At 40.2% G+C, this 17732-nt stretch overlaps 1 protein-coding gene across 1 annotated transcript; it reads left to right on the forward strand.

Moving 5' to 3' along the window:
• Positions 1-1646: 1646 nt before the first annotated feature.
• On the forward strand, positions 1647-17346 carry LOC134518192 (granulocyte-macrophage colony-stimulating factor receptor subunit alpha-like). The gene is given in 14 exon segments (XM_063340592.1): positions 1647-1713; positions 2124-2175; positions 2511-2601; positions 2776-2909; positions 6345-6364; positions 6366-6466; positions 7773-7902; positions 7995-8173; positions 9545-9684; positions 13125-13163; positions 14187-14316; positions 14729-14825; positions 15687-15768; positions 16959-17346. Coding segments are annotated over 12 exon segments (1209 nt in total). The 5' UTR covers positions 1647-1713; positions 2124-2175; positions 2511-2516; the 3' UTR covers positions 17031-17346.
• The last annotated feature ends 386 nt before the right edge of the window (positions 17347-17732 follow it).

Genomic DNA, 17732 nt, shown 5'->3' on the forward strand with positions numbered 1-17732 from the left:
CCTAGGCATTTCTGGGTGTCTAGAAAGTAGGCCCTCTTTGTCCCCAGAGGCAATCAGCACTGCACTGTCTTTGGCTTTCTCTGTTGGAAATCGCTATATCTTAGTTATGTGTGAATAGCTGATATGTTAACTACGGCTGTTATGGTTGTATCACTCCATATGTCAATAAATAGGATAGGAATGGCCTTGAGATTTTGCTAAAGGCGAATCCTGGAGCATTCTGGAAGGGTGCTGGGCAGCAGGTGACTCTTCCCAAATATAGCAGACAAGAAATGGGACTGGTACAGAAGCACATGGACAGCTCTCTCTCCTACAAGTTTTTAACTCCAGAAGAACAGATCTGCCTGTTTTTAAAACAAAAATGTTGACATATCTTTCTGTTTGAAAAATGTCATATTTTCTAGTGATGTTTCAATTTCAATATGTGAAGATTACTTTACATGGATTATAGATCTCCATATTAAGCAAATTACATTGTCTTCCGTGAAGCAAAGCCTTTCAGGGTATGAAGGAACTTTTGATGGTTTATACTGTTTATAATAACTCTCACCTTTAGAAGATGCACAGCTGTGACCTGAGAAGGGATCAAATGCTCAGCAGCAGGCCCTGGAGTGGCTTTTTGTAGTTAGATGCTTACTACTTGCAATTTTTTGTCTGTTTTTGCAGTGTCTTGTGGTTTAATTTTTTTGACACTTGGAGAAATGGACTGAGAACAAACCCAAATCACAACTTTTTATAGTGATATATCTTATTTGAAGACTTCACATTCAAGTTTTGAAATCGTCTTTTTCCACAGGCTTAAGGATCTTTTACAATTTGTGTTGTCATCTCCCTGAGTGTTCCAAAGACAATCCCTGCCCAGCCCTGTGGGACTCTCCCACCCTGCCCGGCACACAGGACCCCATGTCAGCCCCCCGTGTCCATCAGTTCCTGCCCCAGTGATGCTGCAGCAGGGCCAGTCTACAGCTCCCCACAGCCCTGCCCTGCCCTGCCTGGACATGGGCCCTCTGAACTGGGCCACCCATGGGACTACAACCCAGCCTGGCCTCGGCCCAACCCCAGGGAGGTGCCCGATGGCCCAGCCCTGGTGGCTTCAGCTGCCCTGCACCCATAAGGGGGTGGGATGGGCCCTGGCTGCCAGGCCCTGCCGTCACCCACCATGGGGAGCCCCTACTGCCCCCAGCCCCCAGACATGGTTTGTATTGAGAGATGCTACTCATTATTATATAGAGCTAGAGAGAAATACCTGTAAAAGAAAAGATTCTTATGCACTTGCTGGATTCAAGGCCAGTCTGGATTCTTAGAGCAACCTGGTCTAGTGGCAGGTGTCCCTGGCCGTGGCAGGGGGTTGGAACTCGGTGGTCTTTAAGGTCCCTTCCAACCCAGACAATTCTGTGATTCTATGATTGTATGATTACCAAGAACCAGTACAACAGAAAGGAAAGTTTAGCCAGCTAACTGCTTGTTCATGTTATATGAAACTGAGTTGTGCAATTACATGAATTTGGCAAGAAACAGGAGGGAAGTGAGGACCATCATATCTTGCAACATTTCCGATGATATTACAGTTCCTCAAAACACAAGCAGCAAGGGAGACAACCCTATTTATACCATTTAAATATTTTATATTTAAGATACGAGTCTTCCCATCTTCTTTGAGTCTGAAGACTATGACAGAAAGATAAACAAGATAAAGACATTTTGAAATAGAAGGTAGGTCCATCTTTGTCTTTCCGACTATTTTGTGTGCTGGGTTATTCATTGAGACTCTAGGAAGTCCAGGGCTGGAGGGCTGATGTCCCAGGCAAAATCTAAAAAGCTGTCAGAGGAATACATGAGCTAAGTTGAATGAAGTTTTTTGCAAATAAATAAAATTTATTTTTGCAAATAATTTTTACTGCTTGCTAAGAAAGGTCCTAGACACAATTCTAATTTTCTTACTGGGTTTGGTACTGAATTTGTAGAAGTTAGACACTGCTCCTAGATCCGCTTTTAAACATATACTCAAAAAAATCCTTGAAAGTACATGAACTAACGCCCTCACCAAACTTATCATATTCACCATTGGGTAACTCAAGCTGATTGCTATTGCTGTGACCCATTTTGATATTTTTTGTTTGCAGCTGTTTACCCACCTGCTTGACGTCTATTCATCCTAACCTTCGTATATAGCAGGTAAATAGATAGATCTTTAGACCTTAAGATACCAGTCATCAGATGGATGTATGTAACTTCTATACAGTGCTCTCAAGATCACCAGCCTTATGAATCATCACACAATTTTTTTTGTTACAGAAATGAAGAACTTTTTAACTTTGTTAGTGTTTATTTGAACATTTCTCTAACTGCTTGAGAAGTCTATCTAATCTTTCCTCCCACCAGAACTGAGATGATCAGATGGTGTAGAAGCAGGCATACGAGCACATCAGATTAGAAAAGTTCAGAGGAGAGTGGTTCACGCTGACATCTTTCACCTTGATCAAGTTTCCCTGTTCTCTGTCTCCAAAAAGGAAGAGATGATTGCTCCTCTTGCGTTCATCTTCCTGACCCAGTGGATGCTGCTGATCACCCAGTTGTGTGTTGGCTGGCACTGCACAGACTGTGAGTAGAACACTTCCATGGGATGATCCTCTGATGAAGTGTAATGTGTTTCTCATTATGGGTAGTTGTGCTTAAGTTGCTTTCTGTCTTAGATGTGCTCGGTAATAACTTCTGCACCTGAAAATCTGGGAATCAGTCCTGCAACTTACTGATCCTATTATGCAACACTTGCAGCAGAGGTGCCAGACTCACCTATTAGAAATTTGATGCTGATTCAGTGGAAAATGGAACTGAGTTGGATGAACAGCATGAATTTCACTGAGGACTGGTGTTTAGTGACTGCAGGAGATTTTACTGAGACTATAATGGTAAATTTGCTATATAAATTTTTATCAGAGATAAATCATTACACTTCCTTCTTTTTCTTTTATCCTTAAGTAATTGAAAAAAGTACCCTTGGTGAGAACAACATAGTCTCTGTTTTAGCAGTCCTTTCTAGATTTTGTTGAGACCTGTCTTAGTACTGAGGCATATCTGTCCTCTCTGCCCACTATTGTGAAATTCTTGCCTTCAGAGGAATCTTGTGGAATCAGGGCCTTGATGGGACTGAACTGTAAGGTTGTCTCTTTTCCTGCTTTCAGAGGAACTTCAGTAAGAGGCGTCTCATTGCTGTGCAGATGAGAATTTTTAACTACAAAGGACAAACTGAATTAGATACATAAGCTTTCAGGGACATTGGAGATGCAGCGATGTGCTTGCTCAGGGATGATTGGTGTGACACAGAAGCCTGTGAAGACACAATATTTCTGGAGTGACTCCTGAGGGCCAAGCAGGTTCATACAATCATAGAACAGTTTGAGGTGGAAGGGAACTTCTAAAGATCATGTAGTCTAATGCCCCTGCCATGAATAGGGTCATCTTTCACTAGATCACAGTGCTCAAAGACCCATCACACCTGACCTTGAACATTTCCAATGACAGGGTATCCACAACTTCTCTGAGCAACCTGGTCCAGTGTCCTACCACCATCATCATAAAAAAAAATTCTTCCTGAAATCCTGTATAAACCTACCATCTTTCAGTTTAAAACCATTGCCCCTTGTTCTGTCACTACAGGTCCTGGTAAAAAGTCTCTCTCCATCTTTCTTATAAGTCCCTTTTATGTATTGAAAGGCCACAAAAAGGTCTCGTCAGAGCCCGCTCTTCTCCAAGATGAACAACCCCCAACTATCTCAGCCTTTCTTCAGAGGACAGGTGTTCCAGCCCTCTGATCATTCTTCTGGCCCACCTCTGGACCCACTCTAACAGGTCCATGTCTTTCCTGCACTGGGGACCCCCGAGCTGGATGCAGTACTCCAGGTAAGGTCTCACAAGAGCAGAGTAGAGCTGGCAACGCTTCTTTTGATGCACTCACGATACAGTTGGCTTTCTGGGTTGTGAGTGCATGTTGTCAGATAATGTTGTATTTTTCAGCCACCAGCATCCTTAAGTCCTTCTCTGCAGGGCTGCTTTCAATGTCTTCATCCCCTAGTCTGTTTTGATATTGGGGATTGCCCTGACCCAGATGCAGGACCTTGTACCTGGCCTTGTTGAGCTTCATGAGGTTCAAATGGACCCACCCCTCAAGCCTATCAAGGTCTCTCTGGATGGCATCCCTTCCCTCTAGTGAATAAACTGCACCACTCAGCTTGGTGTCATTGTCACTCAGTTCCACTCTCTATGTCATTAATGAAGATATTAAATCATATTTGTCCCAGTATGGACCCTTGAGGGACACCACTTGTTACAGGTTCCAACTGGACATTGAGCCATTGACTACTATAATTCTTTGGAAGTACCCAGCCAGCCAATTTCTTATTGTCTAACAGCCCATCTATCAAGCATACATCTCTCCATTTTAGAGGCAAGAATGTTGTGGGGGACCATACCAAAGGTGCTACAGAAATCCAGGTAGATGAAAACTGTTGCTCTACCAGGCATGGAGGTGAGGCTGACTGGTCAGTAGTTCCAGATCCTTCTTATGACCCTTTCTAAAAAAGGGGGTGATATTCACTTTTCTGCAGTAACTAGGCACTTCACCTGACTGCTATGACTTTTTAAATATAATGGAGAGTGGCTTGGCAACTATATCAGTCAATTCCTCAGCACCCTAGGATGCATCTCGTTGGGTCCCACGGACTTATGTGTGGTCAGGTTCTTCAGGAGGTCTCAAACCTGGTCATCTCTTATGATGGGAGGGAGATGAGAGGCCTTGAGATTCAAGGACTTGAGAGAAGTGGAAAGGGTGGTTGACAGTGAACACTGAGGCAAAAATTTGTTGAGTACCTCAGCCTTCTCCATGTCAGTTGTCACTAATTCTCCTGTCTTATTTATCAGAGGTGATACACTTTCTTTAATCTTTCTTTTCTGTCCAATGTATCTGTAGAAGGCCTTATAATTATTTTCCCATTCCTTGCCAAATTCAGCTCCAGATCAGATCCATACTTCAGCTCCAATTCAGATCCAAACTTTTGATAACAGACAGGAAACATAGAACTCAGATCTTGTGTAAATGGACTACTTGAGAAGTGCCACGACTTTATGAAAAGGCAACTTCAGCTTCAGATTTAGTTGGTTTTCAGTGCTTATGCAGAGAAGACAGTAAGCTAAGCATTTCCTATTTTGCAACTACGATGTTTGTTAAGCAAAACAGTTTCCTCTTTCACTGGCCTCTACAAGCTGCACACGTACTTCAAAGCAAGTCATGAAGTTGTCCTCTTGGGATTATTCTTTTCCCTGTACATGTATCACTCCTGCCTTAGCTAAATTCTCTTCCTCTACAGCCCAAAACTGTCTCCATCCATTTGGCCAATATTCCTTGTGCATCTGATTGGGTAGGTAATCTCCAAAATAACATTGTTTCAGCAAAAGGAACTGTAACAGAAAGGTATTGGTTTTGACAATCTATTTTGCATGAATAGAGAAGGAGCATTTTACACAACACTACTGTGTCAAGCAAGATGTATACCACATCTATGGTGAACATTAATGTTTCTATAGGCAGTTTCTAGAAAATTCTGACGTTTGGCAACTCCTTTGATACTTCATGCAGTTATACCACCTGTAACAGTAATCCCAGATTTCAGTAGATTCATGTCACCTTCATTTCAACTATCTAAGCATGGAAATTATAGTCTTCTAAGATCTGACAGGAGCTGCTAGAGCGGTACACCCCATACCGGAAGGCAATGCATCCCATGCATCTTATATGCCACTGTCTGTATCTTCCTTCACCGCTGCATAGACAAGACACCTATATGACTTGACCAAATTCGGTGCCAGTTTTTAGAAAGCTAATGTTAGTGGGGGTGAACCTCAAGCCAGCTCCTTGCCCAGGCAGTCATTTATGGGGTATCTCCCTTTGTCTTTCAAAGGAGTATAAAGCACATTACAGCCAGATAAGAATCTGTTGATTGTTATGAAAGCACATATGCTGTATTTTGAGGTGGTTCAACTGATTTGGTGGACTATTGTGGACTATGGGTAGAAGGAGGGGAGGGAGTGATATTCCTAACAAACACTGCCATGAGCTTTTCTGGAGGGAAGCCCTGAACTCTTCACCTTGCACTGATACAGGTTCATTACCCAAAGCTTCTGGGAAGAAAATGCTCGAGCCTGGGAAGACATCAGTACCTACTTCACTATTGTAGTGGTCCCACTGTCACAAATCATGCACAAGCTTAAGCCCTTTCTACAAGGAGTAGCACCATGTAAACCAATAGATGAAAAACTAAAAAGTGAAACTTCTGCGTGACATTTTTCAGGCAGAGAATATGAAGTGCATTTGGAAATGTAGCACCTCCTCTGCACAATGGAGCAAGCTTTTCTGTTACAGCAGTGAACATGAATGGCACATACGCAAGCATATGCAGATATGTACCTCAAGGTAATACGCTAGACTTCGGGGAATAATTTGCTACTTCCAGTGGACTGGGGGTAAAAGAAAAACTGAAACTCTTCATTCCTTAATTTATATGTTTCCTGTATGATGATCAGGTTCTTGTTCACAGCCTTATGACTGTTTCTGTGAAAACCAAAAAAGTTTCCTATAACTAGATCAGCAATTTTTTAGCCTTCAGTTGCCACCTTCTTGATGCCATCCTTTTAATTACTAATTCTCTTTTAATTGTTTGTGTTAATATTTTATTGACTGCAGTTGAATGTCTTTAAAATACTATTAAAAATCCAAGTGAAACAGGTTTGTGGCTGTAGTTCTGAAATTCTTCCTTAAGAAATCTGTGAAATCTTGAATTTTGTCACAGTGTAACTCATGGTGCAATGCCCAAAATTTTGCAGTGTCCCATCCACAAAAATGAAAGGTCTGACAGAATTTACTCCTCTTTGTATGAGAGGGGTAATATACATGAGACTGCTGAGAAAATGAGGTACACGATCTGTTCATTTAAGCAACATGAAGTTGGCATATACCAAATGGCATTACTTCCTGCCTCATCAAGCTCAAAGTATTTGCTGATTTCTTATAAAAGGATGGATAACTAATCCTTCCTTTTGAAAGGTATGTTTAGTCTCCTTATTCAGTTCTGTTGGGGAAGGGTGTTAAAGAGTAAATTGATAAGTTTGTGATCAGGAAAATATTCCTCGTGTTAATTCCCGGTGCAAGAAGGCATCACTGCAGAGCAGAAGCACCTCAGAAGTTTGCATCTACACCTCCCTGAAGTCTTGAAAAACTTCACAGCTCTGCACTTGGGTTTCTCTCCCTCTCTGGAGTCCACAGGGAAGCTTCTCATGCTCTTCACTCATTTGACAGGGTGCTGAAGATCATCCTTCAAATAAAAATGCTACAGCAGGGTACTGAAGGATGACAGGGAAATGTTTCAGTTTGTGACATCGTGGCACCACTGTCTCCTTTTGAATAAGAATGATTCAAAGCATAGAGGTATCCACTTTAGGTATCAGCCTGTTCTAGCACAGTGTAGACTCCCCTGAGACTTAGTCTATCAGACACAACTATGGTCATATCTTTGGAGGATTTATCCATGACAAATTCTTCATTGAATTTGTCAGTGCAAATATCTTTCAGTGTTATACCTAAAATGAAGCAAGTCATTCCTAACCCAAGCAATAACCAGCAGGAGTTGAAGGTGTCTAATATATCCAAGCATGTGCCATGATCCTCCAGCTTGGAGCAGCCACACAATTTTTCCTCACCACGGATATTCCTGTGTTTGCAGGCATGAACGGCTCGGCCATTGAAAATTTCTCCTGTGTGATTTATAACGTTTCCCTCATGAACTGCACATGGCAGGCAGGCAGGAATGCTCCAGAAGATACCCAATATTTTCTCCACTGGCAGTACTCGAGGTAAGTAGGTCTGCTTGAGTCTAGGGAAGTCTGCATTCTCATGTGATACATCACACTGCCCACGTTTAACTTACATACCTTGCTATATACAGATATGATGACGCAATGGAATGCGAGCTTTACATTAAAGATGAAAATGGCAGAAACACGGGATGTAGATTCCAAAATGTGACAATACAGACTGCAGTAGATGCTTACTTCCTGGTGAACGGGTCTAGCAATGAGTCCCTGATTCAGTTCTACAATAAGTACATTAAACTGTACAAAATTGGTAAGTAAATAATTTCTTTTTGCTATGTTTTCACTATTGCATGAGGGTAGTAGAGCATTTTTCCCTGAGAAGGAACCAAGTCTTCTGTCTCCCCTAGAGTCAAAAGTAAGACACTCTCGTTTCTTCAAGAAAAGTTATTCCTCAAGCAAAAAAGCAATAAGGGAAAATAAGCAAGACGCTCCACAGCTGCAGCCTACCCCAAATTCTTCATCAGTCTACCCTTACTGGTTTTAGGTCTTTCTCCAACAAGGTTCAGAGGACTGAAAAGATTTTACTTCCCGCTGCTGTCCTTTCAATGATGGCCAAAGAACTTTCAACAGCGGAGGCTTTTCAGAAGTTTATCTGTGCACTGATTTCTCCTTCTCATTCCCAGTGGGAATGGCATACACCAACACCATAAGCTTGATGAGAGAATATTATAAGTGTACACAATACTCCAGGTTTTCGTATGCTCTTTCACATGTGGTGCTTTAATTTGGAAGCATCCTCTGCAATTACTTTTACTGTGCCAAAGCCTTTTTGGCAAAGTTTTGGCTATTGCCTCCAAAAAATGGACAATGGCTTCATTCTATAAAGAGAAGGAATTGAGCTGTAATATCATTCATGGCAGATGAAACAAGACTGTTCTTTGACCAAACAGCCCATCACAAATAGACCAGGCCTGTCTCTAAATATTGTTGCAAAGTAGCAACGTAGCTGAAACGAAGGTTTCCTCTACCAGCCTTTTATCAGCCTTTCTGTCATGAATGGCTGTCTTTTGCTGTTACAATCAAGTAATCAAGTCCTTGGCCATGACCAAAATATAAAGGTCCTCATATTTTTGCTGACACCTGTGAATTGAGGGGAAATGTGTGAAGAAGTTGGCTAGATTCTTAAAACTGAAGTGTCTTTCTTAAATTTGTATGGCTAATTTCTCGCAAGGGAGGAATAAACTGAATAGTTCACAACATCAAGCACGCAGCAACTTCATGTTACAGAGGCATCCTGTGAGGAGGCTTGAAGAAAGAAATGACCTTTGCATTTCTTACATTAGATTTGACATCAGTTTTTTCTTCTGCAGTAAAAAACATCCTTGCAAAAAGAAGACAGAACTCTATCTTACTCATCTAAAAGAGTAAATGGAGAGTGTTTGTATCTTTGTATGCTCCTAAGTCATGCTCCCAGGCTTAGTCCTTGTTTTTTCTGATCCTAGGGGCAGGATTTAAAGAACTTTGGTCTTTCAATTATTTCTAACGGAGTTCCTAAGAAAAATGGATACTAATGAGTATGGTTCTTCTTAGAGATGTTACTTGCACTTGCACTCTCTTTTATCAAAGAAAAAAAGGGACCAAGTGATTTTAATTATTTGAATTCTTGGTTATATCATTTCAGAAAAGCTCATGCCTCCATCAAATATCACTGTCAACTGTGATGAAATTAAAAATGATTGCATAATTCAATGGCAACGACCCCAAATAAGTCATTCTAACAAAGACAAGTGTTTTAAATATGAAATCATCATAAAGTATAAGGTAAGAGGAATTTCTTCACCTGTATTTAACAGTAATACATATGTTTGCATTTACCAATATACATGGACAGAAAGAAAATCAATCCCTCTTGTATGGTGTATCCCTCATGCACAGCAGCATATTCCTTTCTGGTTGTGCCTTCCAGGCACCCCCTTATGCCATACTGCCCCATTTTTTTTATCCCTGTTCCCCCGTGTGAGATATTGCTGGAGATAGATACACTGGTTGACTGTGACTGTGTGGAGGAGGAGCATGGTTGATCAAGACTTGAACATATCACAGCTTTGGCTGTGACAAAACTCAGAAAGGGCATTTCTTTCACTAAGACCTGTTGGAGCTCTCCTGGATTGGAGTCCTTCACTGATGACTGCATCTCTGTGAAAGGGCAGAGATCAGCATCCACTTAACGAGCATGAGTATCAGAAAAAAAGTGTTAGAGAAAGCAGACAGACAGTGTGGATAAGCACAGGTTACTGAGGGAATCATTTAAGCTACTGAAAGTCAAATTCAGACTTTGGCTTTACAAGTATTTTTGCTGCAACAGGAACGAGTGAATTTGCTGTCTTCCCCTCCAACAGCCGACCTAAAGTACTCTAATTGTGGCAGAATTGCGTCAAATGACCACAGGGTGGCAGATAGTGACTACAAAGGAAAAACCTGCCTGTGCTACAACCAGATTTGGCCACTTAGTGGCTGACGGAAGGTCGTCCCTACTTTTCTGTTATCTGGAATTTCTTAGTCTGGATTGGGTTTGTTATTTCATAGGTGACTTTTCTCGCAAGACCAGCTAACTGCTACAAAACTCCATTACTTCTCCAACTCCCTTGGCCTTAGCAGAAAAGAAAGCTTATAGAAAACTCTGTGTGATGTTGGAATAAAAGTGCATTGCTGGCACAATACATACTTCTTAAAGTCTTTTAATAAGCCTAATATTCAGTTTATAAAGAATGTTCAATTCACACGTAGTCTGAATTGCCTATCACTTTTTAAATGATTATTAGCAGTTTTCACATTACTGATTATGTCAAGGTCCAGCAATTACTGTACTGCAAAATTTATTGGTTTACCACTGCCAGGTATAAACTTTTATTGTTCTACTAATACACTATGACCAACTCGTATTGCATTACAGTTAGCCTTTAAACTTTCTGTTCACAATTGGAAATTATTTGCATTGGGAGCAAACAAAAAAGGATAACTCTGTTGTTCAACATAATTTCAATCACATTTTTTCATGTATGATACCAATAAACTGAATTTACTGAGAATCTTGAATTCTTCTCCAGCGATGTTTTAAGCTAAGGCTTTATAGATCAGGATATCAAGAAAACCTGAATGCAAACCTTACCAGTGAAAACTGAGCTAAAAAGGCACCAAATACCTCAGCCTTTCCCATGCCCCTTGTCACTAGATTCCCCCAACTGAGAAACAGACCTGCATTCTCCTTAATCGCCTTTTTGCTGCCAGTGCACTCATAAAAACCTTTCTTGTGTTCACCTCCCTCACTAGTGTCAACCCCTGCATGTGCGGATAATGTCTTTGTATTCCTCCCAAATCCTTCAGCATTCTACCTTCTGCACACTTCCTTTTTGTCTCTGAGCTCAGACTCAAGCTTCATGCCCTGCCATGCTCACCTGGCACACTTACTCGATTTTCTGCACACCAGAATGGACCGTTCCTGTGCTCTGAGGAGTCTGTCCTTGTAGATCAACCAGAAACTTTGCCCTCCAGGGCTATTTCCCTTAAGTACCAAGGCCTGTGGCTGTGAGGCTTTCTCAAGCTGCCTGACGAGGGTCTCATCTTCTTCCTTTTCTTGACCAGCAGATCTAGAACGAACACCTACTATATTGTGACCTGTGTTGGTCTGTCCTCTGATGCCTACTCACAAGCTTTCTTATTGGCTCATCATTTGTGCCAAGACAGAGCTGTATGTATTGAGAGCGCTCCTTTACATAAAACACAAAGACCAGTTCAGCAAGCCTCTTTGCAAGGACACTCTCACCCCACTTGGTGAGATGCGTCCCACACTTGCTCAGTAGCACTCATTTTTCAAAAAGGGTACTAAGGTTGCAGAAGCCACAGCCCCACCTGTGACACCAGCCACTCATTCAGGTATTGACCTGATCATGAGTTAAATTCTGCTCACGCCTTTCACTCACACTGGAAGGACTGAGGAGATACCTTCTGGGCTTCCTGCCCTTCACCATCCCCTCAGTGTTCTGCAGTCACCCTTGAAACCATCCAGGTTACCCCGGGCCGTATCATTGGTGCTCACACAGAAGAGCAGGAAGGGGTAATAATTCAATGGCCAGACAAGCCTAGCAGTCCTTCTGCAGCATCCTGAATCCCGACCCCTAGCAAGCAACAGACCTCCATCAGGTCAGGTCAGTAGATTGGTGCCACCATCCCCTGCAGGAGGGAGTCTCTTTTAACTATCATACACATTTTCTTCTTTTTTTTTAAATACAGTGCCCTTTAATACATGTGTTCTTCCAAAATTTGTAAAAGACCAGCTGTCCTTCTGGAACTCCACTTTCTGAAATCTTCCATGACCTCATTTTTTTCATTTCTGATATATTACTTTAGTATAAGCACAAAAAAAAAGTAGACTATATTGCTGCACTAGATTAATCCCTGTGCTTAAGCTAGTTCGTTAGATTCTAGAAGCTGTCCTGCCTTCCAAGCTCACATTCAGATGCCACTTGACAATGTATGCAGTTGTTTGATGAAACAAGTTTGGATTAATTTCATTTTGTTTTAAAATGGAGTAATACAGAGTGCAAAATAATTTAAAAATACATAACTGTCAGGCTAATAGAGGTGATATAGTCTGCAGTCATTAGTTGTATGTGCTCACTACATTACATGGAAGTCACTATGGCTGTTCAGAAGAGATGAGTGAATTTTATTCTGTCTACCAACTATGTAGTTGGAGGGCAGCCTAAAATATCTGTGAATCCATGACAGTCCTGAATATTTTCATCTGAGGGAAAAGAGGGCAAGATTTACATAGTATTTGCAATTAAATATAGTGACATTTATTGTAAAATATGAACACTAGATGTAAACTAAAAAGTGTACTTCACAGATTTTTATCTTTCTTGTTTTTTTGTGTAAGAATAAAGTTACAGTTTTCATTCAGGTCTGGCTTGCTTGTGTTTCAATTTAATCACCAATCTGAAAGAAAATTTATTTCTCAACTCTGGTGGTAAGGAAAATAAATACTTTTCCATAGAAGAATTAGTAACTATATAAACTTGGCATTGTAGATTAAGTATATATTAAATACTAAATCTTAGATAAATTACATTCTTCTGAACAAACTGTCAAGTAGATAAGAAAGAGTAATGCAGAAAAATGGGACAGTAGATAAAAATGACTTATTGTCTAAACACAAAACAAGTAATCATAAAAATAAAACGTTTTTTCTCAATTTACAGGATAACCCTGAGGGAAAAATCAAATATACTTCTATACAAGTAAGTTTGTTTATTCTATCAATCAGCAATACATGTTAGTTTTGTAGTCATTTGTGAAAAGTAAATAGTATGCAAATACCTTTAAATCCGTATGCGTTCAATGTCTTACGCTTCATGGGATCCTTATTTATAAATTTTATGTGTCAAACTGCGAATTCATCATGACATATGTCATTTACTAAACATTCAAGGGCAGAACTTTATTACTATTCTTTAAGTATTTTGAAAAACCTTCAATTTTACATTATATTGTTTCTTCTCCCCCCCTCAAATATTTGGATCAGAATTTGAAGTTACGCATCAGTGACAGCAGAGAAAAGAGACATAGAGAAAACATCTCCTAGGAATTTAATTTTCTTTGTGAAAAACAAAGACCACAGAAGGCCTTTGGGATCCTTTGGGATCCTTTGGGATGGAGGCCGTCCTCCAGGTATGCTGCACCTCACTCTAATCAATGCAGCTTGCACACCCCATCTCTATGCTGAAAGTATCCGAGAGTAAGCACAGTTCAGTTAATTGTAGTAACACTAAGTATTGCAGTCTTCTACTTGTTTCACAGGTTTGGCTGGGAAGTTATGCTTTTCCTGAAAAGTCATAATGCAAAAACCGAAGAAGGTGAGGTTCGTGCAGACAGTTTATTCCTCAAATCACTAAATTCTAGCAGTATTGAAATGAGACAATTCAAAATACTTTTCTACCTCTGTCAATGGGCCAAGGGAAATTATCAATAGATCAGACTATATTGTAAGAAATTACAGGATATAGTTTAAAAGACAAAAAGCTTCTAGACATAAAAAGTTTGCTGAGTGACAGGTTATTTTTTAAAGGAGATACATGGATGCGTACATATTATAAACATAATAAACACACATATTTTTATGTTTTGTTTTGTAACAGCAATCTGCTTTAACAACCAATGCTCTCCTAGCCTTGTAAAAGTTTCACTGGTAAATGGCACTTGCGTATTATCAACACCTAGACATGCAACAAAGAAAAACAATTTGGTTTTGCTTTGTTTTTTAGGAAGGGGGGAATAGTCACATATTTGAAAGATCCAATACGAGAAAGAAGTACCTCTTGAAAATGAGAACAGCTGGTGGTGCCTGCCTCGTGAGCTCAGCCTGGGGGGACTGGAGCCCACCCGTAGAGTTTGGTAAGAACAAAAATCCTTGCCTTGGGCTACTCTTCCCCCAGCGATGTCCTGTCTACCTCATACATTGCTATGCATCTACTGACACACAGATATATAAAGGCTTGGCAAACTTTTTGTTTCCCTTCATGCTACTGAGAAGAAGAGGAGGAAGAGAATTAATACATCTCTTAACAGTTTGACGTTACAAATCGACATAAGAAGTTACGCATTTGCAACTGAAGTGCATACCTGGGGCTCAAAGTCAATCCTTCCCAACAGGTGTTACTGCTAAGGCCCTAAATTAAAGAGTTTATTTTTATATCAAGTGAAACCTTTCAGACTGACATTCACCAGTCAGTCACCAGAGCAGATGTTTGACACAGTTGTACATCTATTCCTCTTTATTAACAATAATACTTTACGGCTCTTTCAGGAAGTGAAGAAATCATTTCTTCTTCAGTATGGATTTTACTTGTGGTAGCAATTGCGACACTCGTAGTGGCAATCATTGCAATTTTGTTCTACAAAAGGTAAACTTAATTTATGCATTTATTTTATCTTTTGTGGGTATGTGAAACATCTGCAGTTCTTAAATAAGGTAGAGGTGTCTCTGTAGTATAGATACAACTTTTTCACTCACATTGTATAAGAATTAATCCAAGTGCAGGTACTGATTAATCCTGATGCAGGTACTATAATGGTGATGCCCAAAGTCCCTCTCCAACCGATCCACACAACTTTTTCCAGGGCATCTCCTGTCAACACGGCACAGAGAGAAATTATATGCAATTACTTATATTAACAGCACAGCTGCTCTGAGTATTTGTAAGGTAGAATGTCTACACAATAAGTTTTCTGGTTTCTTGAACTGCTGAATTTATTGCAAACACAGAGGTTGATTGTACTTACCAGTAAAGATTTTGCAGCTTTCACTAGAATTGTCCTAGCAAGCAATGAATCTGAAAGCACATAACCTAAGCAGCTTGCTTCTTGAAATAAATCACATAAGGGAAACAGAAAGAAAAAGGATATTCTGCTGTATCATGCACTTTGTATGGAAATATATAGTAATTCAGAGAAGATACTGTTCTTCCAACTTGGTTAAAATTTTTATACCCACTTTTCACTGTTTGTAGTGACTTAAAGAGCAACACAAATTCCTTTTCCTTTCAAAGAAGAAAATAACCACTAGCGAATCTTTAACCAAAAATGAAACTATTACCATCCAAATCCTTAGAGTTTTTCTGATATGCGTTCATTCTGCGCTGAGGTGACGTATGTTTTTCATTTCTCTTCTATCCTGGAAGAGGAAGATAAAAGCTGTTTCAAGGATTTTTACACATGACAGTTACTTAATTTTACTTTTCTATTCCATCCCTTTTGATCTCCAGAACCGGCTGTTGGAAAGCAGCATTTCCAGAAATCCCAGAGCCAAAAAATGCATTTCATGGACTGCCTGATACAAATGCAGAGGTATGTTCTCTTTCTATTTTATATTAAATGTGTGAAATACATACAAGACTCTACTGCAGCTATTTTTTAAATGATAAGGAACTTAACACAGAGAACAACTCTTTGCCATATTTTGAGGAATTACAAGAGCAAATCAGGAGGCAAGTTTGTTAAGGGAAGTTAAATGCAGTGCTCTTCCAGAATTGGGGGGTTTCTTCTGTTCCAGTCTCACAGGCGCAGAGGCTGATACCCCTGGTCCAGGCAGCAGCAAGGGCACAAGGCACGCTCATGCACAATGGGACACACAGAGGACACTAATGCAGCCAGCCACAAAAACCAGCACAGGTGCCTTTAGCAGCACCACGTCAACACCACCAGCAGTCACATAAAGAGGGTCGCAGGCATCCCAGTCCTCCTGCTCCTCTCCAGCTGAGCAGGGATGAAGTTTGCCAGTGAGACATGCATACACCCTCACTCTCTTCATCCACAATAACCACAAATTCACAAGCTCCTCACATCTGGTCTCTGTGTCCAAACCCTCTGTCCCCCTACCAGGTCGCCAGCTCTCACCTTGGGTCTCTCCCGGTGCAGATCTCTCCTGGTGCAGGTCTCTCCTACTCACACACTAGTCCGGCATCAATTAAGTTCTCTAGCACATTAGACATACAGGATAGAAAGCAAGGTGACACAGAAAACAGTTCAAAACAGGGTTTTGTAAGGTAGCAGGACAGACTGCAGTGGTCACACACAGCATTTCCCCAGACCAGCATACCGACCAGCAGCTCACTTGTGTCCTTTCATTGCCCAGCAGTTCATCATGTTATGTCCAGTACTTTCTCATGGTCTGTTCAATCAGCTAAACTTCAGGCCAACGTGTACTCATCTACTTTCACACCTTGGCAAAGATAATCCTTTTGCATTAATTCATGTGAGATGATATGTGGTAATCTGCATGGTGCACTGGAGAAAAACACACATTCTCCCTGTCCACTTCCAAGACAGTCAAAAATCATGTGTCGGCATTACAAAGCTGCTGAAATTTCACTGTTATGCCTAGCTAAGGAAAGTTTATCAGCTACAAACAAAGAAGTGAAATATTTCTATAAAACATGCAACAAAAATTGAAATAATCTCAGAATTGTGGGTTAAGCAAGTAGATGCTAACCTAACTTTATGCATAAAACTAATGGAATCTTTTATTTTCATTTCAGCTGATGGAGAGCAAACTTCAATCACTAACATCTGAAAATGAAGAGATATTAGTTGTTGACATAGTGAAATAACCAAGAAAAACTGAGGAATTTGAAAGTGCATTTCTTAGCTCAGGCAACTGTATATTCCTGTGGAAAGTCTGGAATAAAATATAGTTTTTCTTCACTTTCTTCCTTTTCTTGGCAAAAACAGTAGTGCAGCCGAGAAAGAATGATACTTGACAAGTAATTTTTATAAATGCCATTGTATTTGCTTTTAATTATGGTTAACTTTAACTGTTTGGGTAATTTGTCTTTATGGGATATCTTGCGTTTTGTGACTATGACTGAAATATTTCAGTCAAGAAATTACAATGTTACAAAACAAAAGTTACATTTTAATTTGTTTAAGGAGATAGAATGTGTTTGTCTCACATAAAAAAAAGAATAAGAATTTATTTATTGAGATGAATAAAAATTTTTTAAAAAATTCCTGGTGCCTGAATGACTTTGTTCTACTGTCAAGAACGGCCTATTCATACTTGAAGTTTCCTCAGATCTTGAGTTTTCCTCAGTACACATGAGCAACTAGAAAATTGAGAACAGGACTGAAGACAGGCTGACACATTGAGTGGCGGCCTATAATCAACAGGAATCTCAAAAGACAGGACTATGTCTAAAACCCGAACTAATCCTAGAGTTTAACTGCGTTACAAGTTGAGAGATCAGCCACCATTAACTTGATATCAGCCCAGAATTTACTTCTGTAGGTATCTAGCTCTTAATGTTCTTACT

The sequence above is a fragment of the Chroicocephalus ridibundus genome, chromosome 1 (assembly GCF_963924245.1).
Source record: "Chroicocephalus ridibundus chromosome 1, bChrRid1.1, whole genome shotgun sequence".
Classification (NCBI taxonomy): Eukaryota; Metazoa; Chordata; class Aves; order Charadriiformes; family Laridae; genus Chroicocephalus; species Chroicocephalus ridibundus.